Source organism: Nycticebus coucang, chromosome 2 (assembly GCF_027406575.1).
Source record: "Nycticebus coucang isolate mNycCou1 chromosome 2, mNycCou1.pri, whole genome shotgun sequence".
In the NCBI taxonomy this organism is placed as follows: Eukaryota; Metazoa; Chordata; class Mammalia; order Primates; family Lorisidae; genus Nycticebus; species Nycticebus coucang.
In genome coordinates, this window is record NC_069781.1 from 118663167 (window position 1) to 118683376 (window position 20210).

A 20210-nucleotide genomic window follows, 5' to 3' on the forward strand; every position below is an offset into this window, starting at 1 on the left:
AGGCGGAGGCAGGAGAATAGCTTGAGCCCAAGAGTTGGAGGTTGCTGTGAGCTGTGATGCTACAGCCCTCCACCCAGGGCGACAGCTTGAGGCTCAAATAAAAAGCCAGGGATCACCTAGGCGCGGTGGCTCATGCCTGTAATCCTAGCACTTGGGGACGCTGAAGGGGGTAGCATGCCTGAGCTCAGGAGTTCGAGGCCAGCCTGAGCAACAGTGATACCCTGTCTCTACTAAAACCAGAAAAACTAGCTGAGCATTGTGGTGGGCGCCCGCAGTCCGAGCTACTTGGGAGGCTGGATCAAGAGGATCGCTTAAGTCAGAGAGTTTGAGGTTGCTGTGAGCTATGACGCTACAGCACACTACCGGAGGAGGCAGAGTGAGACTCAAAAGAAAAAAAAAAGGCCAGGGATCACAAGTATTAGGAAAGAAGCACCTCTGCAATTAAGCTATGGCGCCCCATCAGTTTTAAGGTACTTCCTGCTTTCAGAGGTTTAGCGACGCGGAGCACGAGCGCCATCACCCAAGAAGGAAACCCGGGCTCAAAGGGATCTGGGTTGGAGGACGTGTCCTGCAGGAGCTGAGCAGTCCTTCGCACATCCCAGCCCGGCCCCTCTTCTTTCTCACGCCTTCCTGCCCCCCGCTCCCCAGGGGCGCAGCCTGCCCAATCCCAGGGAGCCCGCCCGCCCCCACGAGCCTCCAATGACCCCGCCGAGCTCGGATCAGGGTCAGGGATTCCTTGCTCCCTACCCCAGGTCAGGGTCAGGGATTCAGGGTTCTTCCCTTCCCCCCCTCAACGCCGCACGCACCATCCACCCAGCTTCTCCTCCCTGCGGGGGCAGAGTCCACCCGTTTTCCGCCCGCCCGCCCGCGGCTCCACTCCTCTGCCCTCACCTCTCTCCCTTCCCTTCTCCACCTTCTCTTCTTTTTCCCTCCCTGCCGCTCCCCGCTCCTCCCCAAGCCTTCCCTCCCTTACCCCCTCTCCCTTGCCCTCCCCTTGGCGGCGGGGCCGGGCTCTGCCGCCACGTGACCCCGTGGCCGGGCCGGGCAGGCAGCGACGGGACGCGCTGGGACCGGTGTCTGGGGTCTCGGGCGCGGCCCGGGGCAGGGGCAATATGGAGCGGAGGTGGGTCTTCGTGCTGCTCGACGTGCTGTGCTTGGTGGTCGGTAAGAGCCCCGGGACCCGGGTGTGTGTTGGGGACTTTCCCAGGACGGACACGCCCCCAGTCGCCGCGAAAGTTTGCAGGGCAAGAGGGGAGGCTGCAGCGCTCCACCCTCGGAGGAGCCCGTGGAGGTGAGGGAACTCGGCGGAAGACCTTCCCGCTCCCAGACCTACCTCGGCGCCGCCCGCCCTGTGTTCCCATGCCCTTTCGTGCGCCCCACCGGCCACCTGGCCCCGCGTGCCAGGCTCAGGAGGGGTCCTGAAGGGTCAAGGCGCTAAGGTGAGCATCCTCCGGCCGCCGCCGCAGGAAGGGGCCTCTGAGGGGCCGCTCAGGTCTCTCCGCCACCCCGCCCCGCCCCGCTTGGGCAGTGATTCACGCGGGCGGTGGCCCGGCTCCCGGCAGCTCCGGCGGGGAGCGGGGCCGCGGGTCACCTCGGAGGACCTCCATACCTCTGTTGCCAGGATTGGCAGACACTGGTCTGGGACAAGGTGGGTGGGATTCGAACCCCTTGCGCGGCAAGTTAGGTCTGGCGCTCCCGCCCCTTGGGCCTGAGAGAGACGTTGAGAAAGGCTAGGCCTCAGGCAGCGGGAGCATGGAGCCTCGGGGCAGGCAAGAACTAAACCTGTCCTGCGGGTTTGCGGGCCAGGTTGGGGGAGGAGCCACCCCAGGCCTCTACCGGGCCCCTCCCCTAGGGTACCGGGGACAAAGGCCGAGTGTTTGCTCTGCGACAGAACGGACAATGGCCCAGAATTCTAGGAGGGACGAGGGTCAGGCCTAATTCTCTGTCGCTTCCCCCAGGGTGCGTCCCGATTTGCTGCGGTGCTAGCAGAGACCGGGCCCTCCTTTTATATCCCGGAGGAGACCCTTTTGGGGATGGGCTAGGTGACAGCAAGAAAGTCCATGGGGCATTTGCTAACCCTGGGTACCACTTCTTGAGCACCTGTGTTACTTAAACATTGATGTGGCACTTACCGTATGCTACGCATTAGGCAATATGCAAATATAATAATTAAACTTTCCCCCTTAAACAGCCTGAGGGAATGCTGCTGTGATCACCAACTGCAGCCCAGAGAAGATGAGCCACCTGCTGGAGGTCACACAGCAGCGGGAGGCAGAGCTGAGATTAGGTTGGGTATTGCTGTAATATGCTCTGTGGTGGTGGCCCAGGCAGACCTGGCTTCCATTCTAGAAGCTTTTTTTTTTTTTGGTTTTTGGCTGGGGCTAGGTTTGAATCCGCCACCTCCAGCATATGGGACCAGCACCCTACTCCTTGAGCCACAGGCGCCGCCCCATTCTAGAAGCTTTAATACCTACACCATCCATGGTTTTAGGTGGTGACATGGAGGTGGTGTGAGGGCTGAAAGGTGCTCAGGATGCTTAAATGTGAGGGGATGCTCCAATGGGCATGTCTGAATCTCTGGTGGGAGGTGCTGGGTTAGGGTTAGGTGTGGGAAACAGCCATGCCTATGTGGGCCTATCCCCCTCTACTGTGGGAGAGGCTGGACTTCATTTCTCAGCATCTTGTAACCCTGACCCTGGCCAACTCTGGGAGCCTCCTCCAGGTTCTTATAATGTTCTACAGCCCAGCCCCACCTCCCCAAACACACACCCGCTTGCCCATGTCAGAGATGCAGTTCCACCCCTTGGCCTGAGCATTGCCTGCCTTTCTCTTCCCATCTCCTTTGAACCACCTCACAGCCTTCAGGCACCTGCCCTGCAGTCTACTCTATAGCTCTATCTAACCACAGCTGTCAGGCTGGGCGTTGTGGCTCATGCCTGTAATACCAGCACTTTAGAAGCTGAAATGGGTGAATTGCTTGAGCTCAAGAGTTCGAGACCAGTCTGAACAAGAGTGAGACCCTTATCTCTACTAAAAGTAGTAAAATCTAGCCAAGCGTTTTTAGCAGGCGCCTCTAGTCCCAGCTACTCAGGAGGCTGATACAAAAAGATTGCTGGAGCCCAAGAGTTTGAGGTTGCTATGAGTTATGACACCATGGCACTCCACCCAGGGTGACCAAGACTCTGTCTCAAGAAAAAAGAACCACAGCTGTCTCCCAGACAGCAACCTCCTGTCCTGCTCTGCACCCCTTTCCTATTCCTCTTCATTCCCTTGCGTCTGTGTCCCTCTGTGAAGTGGACCTCTTTGCCTTCCTCACTGGATTATGTTTCCTGACTCAGCATCAAAAGTACTCAACAAGGCCACTGGAGGGGCCTATGAGGGAGGAGTGTGAAGATCCTTGCCCCTCCTCTGGCATCCACATCTCAGAGAAGTCACACCATTTTATATTTGTCATCTGCCCTGCATAAGTGTCCTACCTTGGTTTGTCTCTAGGAAGCTGACCTGGGCTTTTGTTGTGCACCCACTTTTGGAGTAGGAAGCTGCTCTCTGTCCCAGTCCTCTATAGGTGGCTTCTGCCTCCTTGGCCACTCTGGGCTCATTACTCTGTTTTTGGCACCTGGACTGTTGGATTGGACTCCCTGAGGCCAGTGCTGAATCTGTCCTGGTCACCATGTGGTAGGCTCAGGGCCTGGCTCAAAGGTAAACAAAGGGGCAAAGGCATGAAGAGAAGTGCTTCAGCTGCTCCCTTCCTCAGAGTGTTCCTGACCTCTCTGAGGCCAGGCCTCTTGAGTCCTGCCTTATTTTAACAGAGATTATTAAATACTTCCCCTGGCTAGGCCCCAAGCAGGCTCCAGGGACTCAGCCCTGAACTCCACAAGCCCCTTCTGGTGCTCACAGATGAATTGGGAAAATTCAAGCAAGTGTCACACAAGCGATCACATAATTCCACATGGGGACAAGAGCTATGAATACAGATGTTTCTTGCCATGGGAATAATGCCATGGTTGGACAAGCAGGAGGGGGATGAAGCTGAGACTGGACGTTAGTTACAGATATTCTGGGCAGAGAGAAGTGCCTATGCAAAGGTCCTGGTATGGGTGCTTAATGGATTTGTTCAGGAGCAGAAAGGAGGCTGGAAGTGTGTGGAGGGGGATTGGTAATTATTTGAGGGTAAGGAGGAGCCATGGGAAAGTGAATGGTGTAGCAGTCTCCATTTGCCATGAGAAAAGCTCCTAGCTGTCTGGTGGGAGTGGAGGTGGGGAGACCGGGAGGCCAATGCAGTTGTGTGGAACCCCAAGGCTCCGCTGTGGGAGAGCCACCTGGCTTCCTGGGCTTCTCTCCTTCACCCCAGCCTCTCTGCCCTTCGCCATACTGACGCTGGTGAATGCCCCGTACAAGCGAGGATTTTACTGTGGAGATGACTCCATCCGGTACCCTTACCGTCCTGACACCATCACCCATGGGCTCATGGCTGGGGTCACCATCTCAGCTACCGTGGTCCTTGTAAGGCGTGGGGCCGGGTTTGGGGCTGGGGGGGGGGCGCACAGCCCTGTCTTGGATGTCTGTAGGGGACTGATGGGGGACACAGCTCTTTCCTGGGTGGTACTTATGGGGTCAGGGCCCCTTTGGAATTCCTTAGCAGCCTCAGGGAGGTCTGGGGATCGACCAAGATTCCCAGTAGTCCCTGTAGCTGCCTCAGACTAGCCTTGAGGCTCTTGGCTGCCCTTTGCAGGTCTCGGCTGGTGAAGCCTACCTGGTATATACGGATCGCCTCTATTCCCGTTCTGAATTCAACAACTACGTGGCCGCCGTGTACAAGGTGTTGGGGACATTCCTGTTTGGGGCTGCTGTAAGCCAATCTCTGACAGACCTGTCCAAGTACATGATTGGCCGTCTGAGGCCCAACTTCCTGGCTGTCTGTGACCCTGACTGGAACCGGGTTAACTGCTCGGTCTATGTGCAGCTGGAGAAGGTGTGCAGGGGAAGCCCTGCTAATGTCACCGAGGCCAGGTAGGTGTGGGTCAGCAGCCTTCACTATGGACGATGCTGGGGGAGCCCAAGCCACAAACATCCTCTCTCCCATGGGAAGAGCAGGGCTGGAGAAGCCCCAGGAGCTGGAATGTGAAGAGTACCAAGGTGCTGGTTAGGCAGGGGCTGGCCAGGAACCAGATGTTGAGGTGCCCATGGGTCCTGCAGTCTCCGCCGGCTGGCTTCTGCTCCATATTCTTACCATCTGTATTAATAGTTCCCCAAACTTCTCATCTAATTGATTCCTTTTTAAAAAATTAAAATAAAATTGGCGTAACATAAAATTCACTATTTTACCCATTTATTGCCTTCAGTAGAGTGCGGTGGCATCACAGCTCACAGCAACCTCCAACTCCTGGGCTTAGGCGATTTTCTTGCCCCAGCCTCCCAGTAGCTGGGACTACTGGCATCCACCACAATGCCCGGGTATTTTTTTGTTGCAGTTTGGCTGGGGCTGGGTTCGAACCCACCACCCTTGGTATATGGGGCCAGTGCCCTACCCACTGAGCCACAGGTGCCACCCAAATTCTGGAATATTTTATCACACTCTGAAGAGACCTGATTTTCACTAGCTGTCACCCCCTTCCCCCAACCTTTGGCAACCACTAACCTGTGTTGTATGTTTTCAAAGTTCATCCATGCTATAGTGTTCTGTCAGATTTTACTTTGTGTATTTTAGGGCTCTGTTGTTTAGTGTTTATCTCTTTGTAATTTTTACTGGTATGTTTTCTTGATAGATTGGCCTGTTTATCATTATGGAATGATATATATGATTTTCTCTCATAGCAATTTTTGTCTTTTTTTCTAGAGACAGAGTCTCACTTTATCACCCTCGGTAGAGTGCTGTGGAGTCACAGCTCACAGCAACCTCCAACTCTTGGGCTCAGGTGATTCTCCTGCCTCAGCCTCCCAAGTAGCTGGGACTACAGGTGCCTGCCACAACGCCCGGCTATTTTTTTGTTGTAATTTGGCTGGGGCTGGGCTTGAACCCGCCACCCTCGGTATATGGGGCTGTTACCGTACCCACTGAGCCACAGGTGCCACCGAACAATTTTTGTCTTAATGTCTATTTTGTCTAATATTGATTAGTATAGCTATTCTGGCTCCATTTTATTTTATTTTATTATCTTATTTTTTGAGACAGGGTCTCACTCTGTCACCCTGTGTAGAGTGCTGTGGTATCACAGCTACAGCAACCTCAGACTCTTGGGGTTAAACAATTCCTCTTGCCTCAGCCTCCCAAGTAGCTGGGACTATAAGTGCCTGCCACAACGCCTGGCTATTTTGTTGTTGTTGTTGCAGTTGTCATTGTTGCTTTAGCAGGCCCCAGCTGGGTTCAAACCCACCAGTCCTGGTGTATGTGGCCAGCACCCTATCCACTGAGCTACAGGCATGGCCCTATTTTTAATTTTAGAGACAGGATCTTGCTATGTTACCCAGGCTAAGGTCTAGTGGCACAGTCATAGCTCACTATATACTCAGACTCTTGGGCTCAAGCCATCTTCCCATCTCAGCCTTCTGAATAGTTGGGACTACAGGTGTGTGTCTCTATGCCTGGCTAATTTTTTTTCGTTTTTTGTAGAGATAGGGTCTTGCTGTGTTGCCCAGGCTGGTCTCAAACTCCTGGCCTCAAATGATCCTCTTGCTTTGGCCTCCCAAAAGACCAAGATGTGAGCCACCACACCTGGCCACATTGTTCTTATAGTTCTTTGAACATTTATTTATTTTTTTGAGACGGAATTTCACTTTGTTGCCTTTGGTAGAGTACCCTGGTGTCATAGCTCACAGCAACCTGAAACTCTCAGGTTCAAATGATTCTCTTGCCTCAGGCTCCCATGTAGCTGGTACTACAGGTGCCTGCTACAACACCTGGCTAGTTTGAAAGATGAGGTCTCACTCTGGCTCAGGCTGGTCTTGAACTCCTGAGCTCAAGCAAGCCATACCCTTCCGCCTCCCAGAGTACTATGATTACAAGTGTGAAACATCACGCCCAGCTTCAAACATATTTTAAATGGCTAGTAAAAAATGTTTGTCTGGTAAGTCCGATGTCTGGGTTTCTTTAGGGGCAACTTCTATTAATAGATTATTTCCCTGTGTGTTGGCCACACCCTTTTTTCCTACATACCTTGCAATTGTTTTTGTTGAATGCTGGGCATATTGAATATTCTAATATATCACTCTGGAACCCTTCTCCCTAGGATTTGCTGTTGCTGTTACTGTTTTTTGAGATAGAGTCTCACTTTGTTGCCCTCAGTAGAGTGCTGTGGCATTATAGCTCACAGCAACCTCAAACTCTTGGGCTCAAATGATTCCCTTGCCTCAGCCTCCTGAGCAGCTGGGACTACAAGTGCCTGCCACAACGCCCAACTATTTTTGGAGACAGGATCTCACTCTTGCTCAGACTGGTTTCAAAATCCTGAGCTCAGGCAATCCACCCACCTTGGCCTCTTCCAGTTCTAGGATTACAGGAATGAGCCACTTGGCTGACCTGTAGTTGTTTTTTTTTGTTTGTTTGTTTTTTGAGACAGAGCCTCAAGCTGTTGCCCTGGGTAGAGTGCTGTGGCATCACAGCTCACACAGCAACCTCCAACTTCTGGGCTTAAGCGATTCTCCTGCCTCCACCTCCCATGTAGCTGGGACTACAGGCGCCCGCCACAACGCCTGGCTATTTTTTGGTTGTAGCTGTCATTGTTGTTTGGCGGGCCTGGGCTGGATTCGAAACCGCCATTTCAGGTGTATGTGGCTGGCGCCTTAGCCACTTGAGCCACAGGCGCCAAGCCTATAGTTGTTTTTTTAATGACTTTTTTTTTTTTTTTTTTTTTAGCAGGCCTGGCTGGGTCAAACCCACCAGCCCTGGTGCATGGGTCCCGTCCTCTAACCATTGAGCCCAGCTTTAATGACTTCTGAATGAATTTTGTAAATCTTTGTCATGTGTGGCTATGGCATTCTTTTAGCTTAGTGGTGGTCAGCTAGTAATTGGACAATTTCCTTAAATACCTAGAAACCCTCCCCCTCAAAATCTTCCAGAGTTTGCAGAAAGGGTCTGTGTCCCTGTTGGGCCAACACTTCAACAAATGAGCAAGTCCGTAACTCTGCCCTAGCTCTCCCCTTTTGTGTGAGGAGAGCCTGAGGAACAGCCAGCCAGACGTGTGCACTCAGGGCCTGAGCATGTTCCCAGCTCTGGCCTTCTAGATCCCAATCCTCAGAGCACCTTGTTCTCCAGTCTGTCCCTTCTGTGCCTCCTCTGCTTTCCATGGCCCCAGGCAGCAGTGACTGATCCTTTTGCTGGGAGGATTTTGTACAATTGCCCCCGGGTGGCTGGGTGCCTCAGCAGTGAGAGAATGCCCAGTTGGGTGAGATAAAGGCCAGCCCTTGAGCAACCACCAGACTAGTCAAAACAAACTGCTGCAGTTCTTTGCAAATGGGGCCTGTTCTGCTGTTGGGGCTGTAGAGTTAGGGCTAGGGTTAGTGTTAGATCTCTCAGGGCAGTGGGAAAAGGACCGGGAAGAGTTAAAAGGCTATAAAGTTGTTTTTTCTGAGATTCCACTGGTTTATCTTCCAAAAGGTGTTCCTCTGCTGCAAGCTTTTGATTAGGTCCAAAATTGATTGTTAGTTCTGTCAGTTTTCTCATTGGTTTTGGTGTTTCTTGGTCTGCTTTTTTCTCCATCTTTTACTGATGTCCTTTGTCCAATCTTGAATTTATTTAAAAAGAAAACGTGAAATTTCCCTCATAGGGCATAATCCTGAAAAGAAACACAGTGAAGATAAAACTGTGGTGTTAACTGCTTGCTAGACACAATCATGTTGATTGGAAAATGTTATTAATGAGATATACACCTTTGAAAAAGGAGAGTTTTATTTCTTACAAAGGGTAGCAGCATGCTGGGCAGCTGTTCCAACAGGTTGAGAAGCAGAGCCCCAGCCAGAAGCCAGGCCGGTGTACTTCAAAGAAGAGACAAAAGGCAATGGGATTTTATACTGAGCAGAGTGGTCAAATATATACATTTAACAAGCTATAGGAGGAGTCATGAACATTTATGAAGGGAAATCATATGCATGGAATTGTGCTTTATCCCATCCCATCATGGCTGGAAACTCAGTTTTAAGGTTTGAGGATTTAGTGGTCCCTTTGGCTGCGAGGGGTCCACTCAGCAGAGGGCTTAGGATTTTTTTTTTTTGTAGAGACAGAGTCTCACTTTATGGCCCTCGGTAGAGTGCCGTGGCCTTACACAGCTCACAGCAACCTCCAACTCCTGGGCTTAAGCGATTCTCTTGCCTCAGCCTCCCGAGTAGCTGGGACTACAGGCGCCCGCCACAACGCCCAGCTATTTTTTGGTTGCAGTTTGGCCGGGGCCAGGTTTGAACCCGCCACCCTTGGTATATGGGGCCGGCACCCTACCGACTGAGCCACAGGCGCCGCCCAGGGCTTAGGATTTTATATTTATTTATTTAAAGTTTTAATTTATTTATTTTTTGAGATGGAGTCTCACATTGTTACCCTGGGTAGAAGGCCAGGGCATCATTGTAGCTCTCAGCAACCTCAAACTTTTGGGTTCAAGTCATCCCCTTGCCTCAGCCTCTCAAGTGGATGGTATTACATGTGCCTGCCACAATGCCTGGCTAGTTTTCTTCTTTTTTCTTTTCTTTTCTTTCTTTCTTTCTTTTTTTTTTTTTGGAGACAGAGTCTCAAGCTGTAGCCCTGGGTAGAGTGCCATGACATCATAGCTCACAGCAAACTCCAACTCTTGGGTTCAAGTGATCCTCTTGCCTCAGTTTTTCTATTTTTAGTAGAGACAGGGGGTCTCACTTTTGCTCAGGCTGATCTTGAACTTGTGAGCTCAAGCAATCCACCTGCCTCGGCTTCCTAGAGTGCTAGGTTTACAGGCATGAGCCACCAGACCTGGCTACCCTGCTAATTTTTCTATTTTTTTTTTTTTTTTCCAGTAAATGTGGGGTCTGACTCTTGCTCAGGCTGTCTTGAACTCCTGAGCATAAGTGATCCACTCACCTTGGCCTCTCAGAGTGCTGGCACTCCCGCCTAGGATTTTATTTTTAGTTTACACTTGTCTGTCTTGATTTCTGTTTTGGTTTCTGCAGTGAGGCTTCGAAGTTTTCCGTCAGAATGTTTATTCCATTGTGTGAGAACTGGGAAGGAGAAAAGGGAAGATCTTTGTGTACTGGGATTCAATAGTGTCTAAGGCCAGTGGTTTCCACATGAAATGCTTCCTTGTATGGGTCTCGGACTTTGGGGAAAACAGCCAGAGTGGGTGGGGACCAGGGAGAGGTTTAAAGATGCCACTGCCTTCTTCCCTAGGTTGTCTTTCTACTCAGGACACTCCTCCTTTGGGATGTACTGCATGATGTTCTTGGCTGTGAGTCTGTTTCTTGGGGGACTTGCTGTTGGGGGTCAAGACTAAGTCACTGTCTCTCACAGGCCTCAGTTTTCCCATCTGTAAGATGGGTGGGTGGGAGTGGTGATGAGAGGCTCGCTGGTTTGTTCATTGGCCCTGGGTTGACCATTCCATGTTTTCCCAGCCTTGATGCTTCCATCTGTGCAGTGGGTATGGGGGTGCTGGGCAGGCGGGCACCCAGGCTGATGCACTCTTACCCTGTCCCAGCTCTATGTGCAGGCACGGCTCTGTTGGAAGTGGGCAAGGCTGCTGCGGCCCACAGTTCAGTTCTTCCTGGTGGCCTTTGCCCTCTATGTGGGCTACACTCGAGTGTCTGACCACAAACACCACTGGAGCGATGTCCTCGTTGGCCTCTTGCAGGGGGCGCTGGTAGCTGGCCTTACGGTAAGCTCCTGGGCCCCATCCCTAGTCCAAAGCTGACCCCTCCCCCAGTCCTTACCTGGGTCCCCTCTACCTTTTGCTTCCCTGGCCCGCTTGATTCCTACCAAAGTCCTTCCCTGGGCTCCTACCTCACCCAGTGCTATCCTGCCCCCTCCCCCGGGCCCTTCCCTGGCCCCTCCCTTGCATCCCCTCCATTTGTCCTCCCGTCAGATCCCACTCATCCGTCTTAGACTCTCTTCCTTTTGCCCTGCCCGTGGTAACCCTCTTTCTTACTTCTTTCTTGGTGGTGGCCCCAACCCCACCGCTTCCCAGGACCTTGTTCTTCCCCACCCTGCTTGCTCCTAGTCCCTGCCCAGTCCCATCCAGTCTTTCACCTGCCTCCCCTCTGTCAGGTCCGCTATGTCTCAGACTTCTTCAAAGCCCGTCCCCCGCAGCACTGCCCAGAGGAGGAAGAGCTGGAACGGAAGCCCAGCCTGTCATTGACGCTGACCCTAGGCGAGGCTGACCGCAACTACTATGGCTACCCACTCTCCTCCTGAGGTTGGCCCTCTCAGGCTGATGCCCGGGGCTTACCCTGGTTTAGGTAATGAAGGCTCTGGACAGCCCAGGTACCCCAGGATGACAGCAGCAGTGGGCAGGCTCCTCTGCCCACACCCTCTGCTTTGGATCAGGGGTCTGGGGTACCTGGCCAGTGCTAAATATCTGGGGGGGGTCTGTCTTCAAAGCTCCCTGAATACCCCCTTTCTGTTAAGGGGTTAGGGGAGGGACCAAGAGAATATGTTGTTATTTTGTAAGATGTAATGTATATGTGGATTTTTAGTAAAATAGGACATTTGTTTGACAAATGATATCAGTGCCTCTGTTCCTTGTGGCCACACTGAGGAGCATGTTCCTCACAGCAGAGGGGACCTCTTGTCAGGGCTCAGAGAGCTCAGGTGGTCAGCAGCGGACTGAGACAGCACATCGGAATGAAAGTGAATTCGCTCGCTGTAATGGTGGAAGCCACAGGCTAACTCATCTGCCCCTTCCATTACTCCCCAGCGCAAAAACTGGATCACCACGCGGGGGATGGGGGGGGCGTCTGACTGCTGAGAGGGGCCGGTGGGATGGAGGAAGGGCCTGGCTGAGTTGATCTCAAGATCCCCCCTCCCGAGTAAGAAGGTTCCACTGGAGGGACTTAGAAGGCTTCTGCCCAAGGTCCCCATTTGAGGCCACAAATATGGGAGCCAATGAGAAAGGGGCTGGCCAGCTGGGTGCCAAGTCTGTGTGGGGAGGGCAGCTTCCCCTGGGATTTGCATGTGGAACCTCTGGCCAGGCCTTTGGAAGCACACACAGGGTCTGCCTTGGAGCCCAACTACTCACCCCCTTTCCTGTATCCTATGCCTCACTAACTCTCTGGGTGCTGCCCCAGCCCTGAGGCCTCAGAGCCCCTCTCAACAGACCAGGGCCCCTGCTCACCAAATTTCCCATCTCAGCTGTGCTACTTGCAGCTGCACATGTCCACAGTTTATAGAATCCCTATAGGAAGCCCCCCTCCTCTTCCTGGGTTCCTGTAGGCCCAGAGGTTCATGTAGGTTGGATGCACATGGGGGCCACACTTCTGAAACTGATGATTGAGGGGCTGGTGTCCCTGACACTGTTACAGAACATACAGAGCTTAATTTTTAAATGGGACGGTAGAGTAAATTTAGTTGTTTTTTTGTTTGTTTGTTTTTACTAAATATCTCTTTTGCAATGGATAATTTAAGTATCTAGCAATGTTTTATTTGCACTAAAGTATCACAAGATGGAAAAGCAAATATCCAATGTACTCAATTTTATTATGAAGCCACTGGATGATCTAACACATGCCCACATAGGAGAAAAACTTAATTCTATACAAGTTGGGGGTTAAGGGGAACAAGGGAGTGTGTAGAGAATGGGGGGATTGGTGTGTTCCCACTTAAAGGGCACAGGCAGGGATGTATGGCATACCTTTTGGGTGTGGGACACAACTACAAGAGGGACTCTACCTAACAAATTCAAATATCGTGACCTGGATGTTTGTACCCTCACAATAACCTGAAATTAAAAAAAAAAAAAAAAGAGTAAGGGGCAGAGAAGGTACAGAGTGAGGAAGATGAGGGCGTGGCTGTGAGTCCAGGGTTGGCCTTGATAATTTCGTAGAGACTCCCAGGCCCACAGCTGTGAGAGCAGAGAAGGAAAGGGCTGTGCTGACCACAGCTGCCCTCAGAGGGTACTCAAAAGTCAGAGTGGTCATAGCCTTTGGGAGGTGTGGCTCTCTCACCGTTTGGGTGTTGATCATCTGGACACTTCACTTGCCATCTCTACATCAGATGAGGAGCAGAGATGCAGCATCAGACTCAGTAATTCTTAGAGATCACCAGAACCAAAATGTAGGCACGTTGGAAGTTGGGATATTATTTCTTCACATGGAGCTACAGGAAAGCTCTTGTGCATAAGTTTAGGTTTATACTGCCCACACCCTTATGGCTTTATGGAAAAAATAGTATTTTGCCAGCCGGGTAAGGTGGTTTATGCCTGTAATCACAGCACTCTGGGAGGCTAAGGCAGGAGGATCCCTTGAGCTCAGGAGTTTGAGGTTGTTGTGAGCTAGGCTAACAGCCACAGCACTCTAGCCCAGCAACAGAGTGAGACTGTCTTAAAACAACCCAAAAACAAATTTTAAAAATTAAAAAAAAAAGAGGGGTGGCTCCTGCGGCTCAAAGGAGTAGGGCGCTGACCCCATATGCCGGAGGTGGCAGGTTCAAACCCAGCCCTGGCCAAAAACTGCAAAAAAAAAAAAAAATTAAAAAAGAAAGAAAAAAGCAGTCCTGGTGAAGTGGCTTACTTCTATAATCCTAGCACTCTGGCAGGCCAAGGCTGGTGGATGGCTTGAGCTCAGCAGTTCGAGATCAGCCTAAGAAAGAGTGAGACTCCCGTCTCTATTATAATAGAAAAACCTAGCAGGGTGTCATGGTGGGCTCCTATAGTTCCAGCTACTGGGGAGGCTGAGGCAAGAGGATCACTTGAGCCCAGGAGTTTGAAGTTGCTGTGAGCTTTGATGATGCCAAGGCACTCTACCCAGGACACAGAGTGAGACTCTGTCTCAAAAAAAGAAAGAGAAAGGGAGGGAGGAGAGGGAAGGGAAGGAAAGAAAGGAATATTTGGGGGTGGCATATTCTGGCACTGTCTTCCAAGGTGACTCTTATTATGCATGCTACCAGCAATGAATGAAAATTCCTATTTTCCCTCTAGCAATGGTTTGTCATTTTTTAGAATCCAGCAATTCTAAAAGCTGTGCTGTGCTCTTTGTTGTAATTTGCTATTCCCTAATAATACATGATCTTGAGGTATGATTATTTGTCATCTATGTATCTTTGGTGAAGTGTCTGTTCAGATATTTATCCATTTTTACTGGGTTTTTTTTGTGTTCTGACTGTTCAGGTGGTTTTTTTTTTTTTTTGTAGAGACAGAGTCTCACTTTATTGCCCTCGGTAGAGTGCTGTGGCCTCACACGGCTCACAGCAACCTCCAACTCCTGGGCTTAAGCGATTCTCTTGCCTCAGCCTCCCGAGCAGCTGGGACTACAGGCGCCCGCCACAACGCCTGGCTATTTTTTGGTTGCAGTTTGGCCAGGGCTGGGTTTGAACCCGCCACCCTTGGTATATGGGGTTGGCGCCCTACCCACTTAGCCACAAGCGCCACCCCTTACTGTTGAGTTTTAAGAGGTCTTCGTATGTTTTCAATACAAAATTTCCCCCAGACATGCAAATATTTTCTGTAAGTTTGCAGTTTGTCTTTTTTTTTTTTTTTTTGAGACAGAGTCTCAAGCTGTCACCCTGGGTAGAGTGATGTGGAGTCACAGCTCACAGCAACCTCCAACTCTTGGGCTTAAGGGATTCTCTTGCCTCAGTCTGCCAAGTAGCTAGGACTACAGGCACCCACCAGAACACCTGGCTATTTTTGTAGTTGTAATTGTTATTTGGCTAGTTGGCCATTGTTGTTTGGCAGGCCCGCCAACTCCAGTATATGTGGCTGGCGCCCTAGCTGCTTGAGCTACAGGTACTGAGCCGCAGCTTGTCTTTTTATTCTCCAAACTTCTCTGAACATGGTCTTTCACAGAATACAAATTCTTAATGTTGTAACATCCATGTTATTAATTTTTTGTTGTTGATTATTTTGGTATTATGTATTAAAACTCACTAAATCTAAGATTGCCTTAGAGCCAACTACAGTAAGAGGGGCATGCATGCCCTTCCATCATAAGTTTGTACTGTTCAAACAGATGCACTCTCAAAGGATCTCCAGTCACTAAAAGAAATCAGGTAGAGATGCACAATCTAAGCTTGTTCCAGTACACAAATGTGAGCATCCCAGGAAACAAATGAACCATTAGCTGTTTTCTTTCACTGAATTAAAGTGTTTGCCAATGAAATATCCTTCAATTATCACCTAAACTGATGGCACTGCAAGCATGTTTCTTCTCCTCTTAGAAGTTTCTACTGTTCATTGTGAAAGTTGAGATACACAAACATCAAGAAACATAAATCTGGGTGGTGCCTGTGGCTCAGTGAGTAAGTGCTGGCCCCATATACTGAGGGTGGCAAGTTCAAACCCGGCCCAGGCCAAACTGCAACAAAAAATAGCTGGGCGTTATGGCGGACGCCTGTAGTCCCAGCTATTCGGGAGGCTGCGGCAAGAGAATCGCCTAAGCCCAGGAGTTGGAGGTTGCGGTGAGCTGTGTGAGGCCACAGCACTCTACCGAGGGCCATAAAGTGACACTCTGTCTCTACAAAAAAAAAAAAAAAGAAAATCAAAACCACTCTGAGAAGCCAGGTGCCGTGGCTCCCAACTGTAATCCTAGCACTCTGGGAGGCAAGGCGAGTGGATTGCCTGAGCTCAGGAGTTCAAGACCAGCCTGAGCCAAAGCAAAACACTGTTTCTAAAAATAGCTGGGCATTGTGGCGGGTGCCTGTAGTCCAAGCTACTCAGGAGGCTGAGGCTAGAACTTGAGCCCAAGAGTTTGACGTTGCTGTGAGCTGTGACACCACTGCACCCTACCAAAGGGGGCAAAATAAGACTGTCTCCACAGGGGAAAAAAAACATAAATAATATAAAGAAAAACCAAAATCACTCTGAGATATCACCTAACTCCAGTGAGATTAGCTTACGTCACAAAGTCTCAAGTCTGCAGAAGCTGGCATGGATGTGGAGAAAAGGGAACACTTTTGCACTGCTGTTCGGATTGTGAACAAATACAACCTTTATAGAAAGAAGTATGGAGGATTCTTTTTTTTTTTGCAGTTTTTAGCCAGAGCTGGGTTTGAACATGCCACTTCTGCATATGGGGCTGGCACCCTACTCCTTTGAGCCACAGGCACCCCCAAAGTATGGAGGATTTTTTTTTTTTTTTTTTTTTGTAGTTTTTGGCCAGGGCTAGATTTGAACCTGCCACCTCCGGCATATGGGACCGGCACCCTACTCCTTGAGCCACAGGCGCCGCCCAAGTGTGGAGGATTCTTAGCTAAAAGTCTGGTTCATGGCTTGGCACCCATAGCTCAGTGGTTAGGCTCTGTCTCAAAAAAAAAAAAAGAAAAATAGTACTTGGATTCATAATGAACCAGAAAAAAAACATGAATAGTTTCTTATTTTATAAAATAAAAAGTTTTATTTTTAATTATTAGAAATAAAAACAAATCTGGAGGCATCACATTACCAGATTTCAGGTTATACTATAAGTCTATAGTGATCAAAACAGCATGGTATTGGCACAGAAATAGAGATCTAGATCTATGGAATGGAATAGAGAATCTAGAGATTAATCCAGCCACATATGGTCATTTCATCTTTTTCTTTCCTTTTTTTTTTTTTTTTTGAGACAGAGTCTCACTATGTTGCCCATGGTAGAGTGCCATGGTGTCACAGCTCACAGCAACATCAAACTCTTAGGCTCAAGACATTCTCTTGCCTCAGCTTCCTAAGTAGTTGGGACTACAGGCACCTGCCACAATGCCTGGCTATTTTTTTGTTGTAGTTGTTTAGCTGTTATTTAGGTGGCCCAGGCTGGGTTCGAACCCGCCATCCTCGGTGTCTGTGGCTGGCACCGTAACCACTGTGATACAGGTGCTGAGCCTCGTCATTTGATCTTTGATAAACCTAACAAACATGTGCACTGGGGAAAAGAATACCTATTTAACAAATGGTGCTAGAAGAACTGGTTATCCACATGTAGAAGACTGAAACGGGACCCACTTCTCTCACCATTGACAAAAATTGATTCTCACTGGATAAAAGATTTAAATTTAAGACAAGAAACAACAAAAATTCTCGAAGAGAGTGTGGGGAAAATGCTTGAAAATATTGACCTGGGAAAAAAACGTTATGAGGAAGATCCCCTTGGCAATTTCAGCAATACCGAAAATAAATGACTGGGATTTGATCAAGCTAAGAAATTTTGCACAGCTAAGGGAACCACAAACAAAGTAAAGAGACAGCCTTCAGAATGGGAGAAGATTTTTGCATGTTTTGAATCTGACAAAGGCTTGATAACTAGATTCTACAAAGAACTCAAATTAAACAATAAGAAAAAAGCAACCAATCCCCCATGACAGATGAATGGTCAATAGATCTGAAAAAATGCCCATCATCTTTAATCATCAGAGAAATGCAAATCAAAACCACTCTGAGATATCACCTAACTCCAGTAAGGTTAGTCCACATCACAAAGTCCCAAAACTGCAGATGCTGGCGTGGATGTGTAGAGAAGGGAACACTTCTACACTGCTGGTGGGACTGTAAGCTGATATAACCTTTTGGGAAAGAAGTATGGAGAATCCTCAAAGAACTAAAGGTTGACCTTCCACTTGATCCTATAATCCCATTGCTAGGTATCTACCCAGAAAAACAAAAATCATTTTACCACAAAGACATTTGCATCAGAATGTTTATTGCGGTTCAATTCATAATTGGCAAGTCATGGAAGCCACCTAAGTGCCCATTAGCCCATGAATGGATTAACAAATTGTGGTATACATATAATATGGAGTATTATTCAGCCATTAAAAAGGTAGAGACTTTACATCATTTACATTTACCTGGATGGAGTTGAAAGACATTCTTTTTAGTAAAGTATTGCAAGAAGGAAAAAACAAATACCCAATAGTATGTACTCCATACTAATATGAAATCAATATATATACAATTACATGCTCATATGAACAATAAAACACAAATATAGTCTAATACAGGAGCAGGGGGAGGAGGGGGCAGAAGAGAGGATGGGGAGGATGATTGGCAGAAGGAAGGAGGGCATGAGGCAGGATGTTACCTAATGTGCAAGTTTCGAGGGTGTGTAGCACACCCCATGGGGGAGGGGCTCTTTTACAACTGGAACTTTACTCTGGATGTGAGAACAATATAATCTAAAAATATGTAACCTCATATTAATTTGAAATAAAAAATTAAATAAAAAGATTTTCATTTAATCAGAGAAGATAGGAATCAAAGTGCACTCATAAGTGCAATGTATCATGTACGACTAGTAGTTATAATAAAGCTTCCATTTAATAGCACCCCCACAAAAAAGAACTAAGAGTTGACTTTCCATTAGATCCCTGTGGGATCTATCTACCCAGAAGAACAAAAATCATTTTATCACAAAGACATTTGCACCAGAACGTTTATTGCAGCTCAATTCACAATTGTTAAGTCATGGAAGCAACCTGAATACCCATCAACCCATGAAAGGATTAACAGACTGTGGTATATGTATACCATGGAATACTATTCAGCCATAAGAAAAGATTGGAGGCATAGCACTCTGGGAGGCCCAGGCAGGTGGATTGCCAGAGTTCATGAGTTTCAGACCAGGCTGAGCCAGAGCAAGAGTCAGAGTGAGACCTAAAACAATAGCCGGGTGTTGTGGCAGGTGCTTCTAGTCCCAGCTACCCAGGAGGCTGAGGCAAGAGAATCGCTTGAGCCCAAGAGTTTGAGGTTGCCATGAGCTATGGCACTCCACCCAGGGTGACAAAGTGAGACTCTGTCTCAAAAGAAAAGAAAAAAAGAAAGAAAGAAAAGAAAAGATGGAGACTTTATACCATTTATGTTTACCTGGATGGAGTTGAAACACATTCTTCTTAGTCAAATATCTCAAGAATGGAGAAAAAAATATCCAATGTACTCAATACTGATATGAAACCAATATATAGACAGCTAAATGCCGACAGGAATGATGAGACACAAATATAGTCTAGCAAGAGAGAGGGGAAAGGAGGGAGAGGGGAGGAAGGAGGGCATTTGGTGGGATCTCACCTAATGTGCACAATGTGAGGGTGTTCAGCATGGCCCCTGGGTGAAGGGCTCAACTACAAATTGAATCCTATAAATGAAAACAATGTACCCTAAAAATCTGTACCCTCATATTAATTTGAAATTTAAAAGAATTTAAAAAAAGAGGTACGGTGCTGTCAAATGTATTCCTTGGAAGTGAACTAATGGAACACAACACTGTCTTAAAGCTTTAGTAGTTACCCACAGAAGATGCATCCCTAAATGATTTATTTTAGTGAATGGAAGCCTCAAAGAACACCCTTGTTTGACCACAATGAACCTATCAGGGGGTGGGCATATATGTCTCTTACTGTAGTTGGCTCTGAGGCCAATGTCCATATATTGTTCCAGTGAACAAAGGGAAGCATCCCCATAAGGAAATGAACAATGAACCATCAGCTGTTTTCTTTCACTGAATTGATATGTTGGCCAATGAAATATCCTTCCATTGTCACCTAAGCTGCCCTCAACACATGCATGTTTCTTCTCATTTTAGAAGCTTCTATGGATCATTACAAAAACCAAGAAATGTAAAATCCACATGGATGCAAACAAATGGAGCTCTCCTTGAAACACCAATAAGTTGAGCAAATGGAAACTTGCATGGGTTAATCAGAAAGGAAGCTGTGGTCTGTGTTACTTGGAAGTGAAATAATGGACCATAACAACGTCTGTCTCAAAATTTCTATAGTGACCCACGTATATGAGTTCTATTTTTCTAAATGTTTTCTGTCACGTTTTAGGTGACAAGTATGTTTTCAGCTTATAATTAAAATTCACCCACGTATGGTTGCTCCCAATGCAAACAATACATCAGAGGTGAGTGAAGACACCATCCTCCAGGCACGTGGGCCACCCATCTCCCAGTGCCAAGTTTCCCTTGACACAACTCAATTTCAAAAATGCTAAAATGTTAGAAAGTGAGTCTTTAAGGAAACATTTCTTAAGTGTGGGAAGATGAAAGTTTCTGCCGGATTTTCTTGTGCAGGGGGCGCAGTTTGGGACTGGGAGTAGAAAACCGAGATTGACCAAGAAGCTGAGGCCAGGAATGCCCGGTGC

The 20210-nt window shown here is 48.5% G+C and overlaps 1 protein-coding gene across 4 annotated transcripts; it reads left to right on the forward strand.

Annotated features, from left to right (window-relative positions):
* Positions 1 to 852: 852 nt before the first annotated feature.
* Positions 853 to 11681, forward strand: PLPP2 (phospholipid phosphatase 2). 4 transcript variants are annotated; one of them, XM_053581652.1, is made up of 6 exons: positions 853 to 1123; positions 4352 to 4503; positions 4733 to 5010; positions 10343 to 10400; positions 10647 to 10823; positions 11213 to 11681. In XM_053581652.1, the coding sequence occupies exons 2-6, from the start codon at positions 4468 to 4470 to the stop codon at positions 11357 to 11359; spliced, it is 696 nt and encodes a 231-aa protein (XP_053437627.1). In that variant the 5' UTR covers positions 853 to 1123; positions 4352 to 4467; the 3' UTR covers positions 11360 to 11681. The 4 variants fall into 4 exon arrangements, with proteins under 4 accessions (XP_053437627.1, XP_053437629.1, XP_053437630.1 ...); XM_053581654.1 differs by having other exon boundaries at positions 992 to 1164; XM_053581655.1 differs by having other exon boundaries at positions 1029 to 1439.
* The last annotated feature ends 8529 nt before the right edge of the window (positions 11682 to 20210 follow it).

Bases quoted from the DNA above. Each gene is read 5' to 3' on its own strand.
- PLPP2 (XM_053581653.1), top strand. From the start codon at position 4,276: ATGCAGTTGTGTGGAACCCCAAGGCTCCGCTGTGGGAGAGCCACCTGG. The intron at 4,504-4,732 runs GTAAGGCGTGGG...TGCCCTTTGCAG, and splicing joins TCTCAGCTACCGTGGTCCTT to GTCTCGGCTGGTGAAGCCTA. The intron at 5,011-10,342 runs GTAGGTGTGGGT...CTTCTTCCCTAG, and splicing joins GCTAATGTCACCGAGGCCAG to GTTGTCTTTCTACTCAGGAC.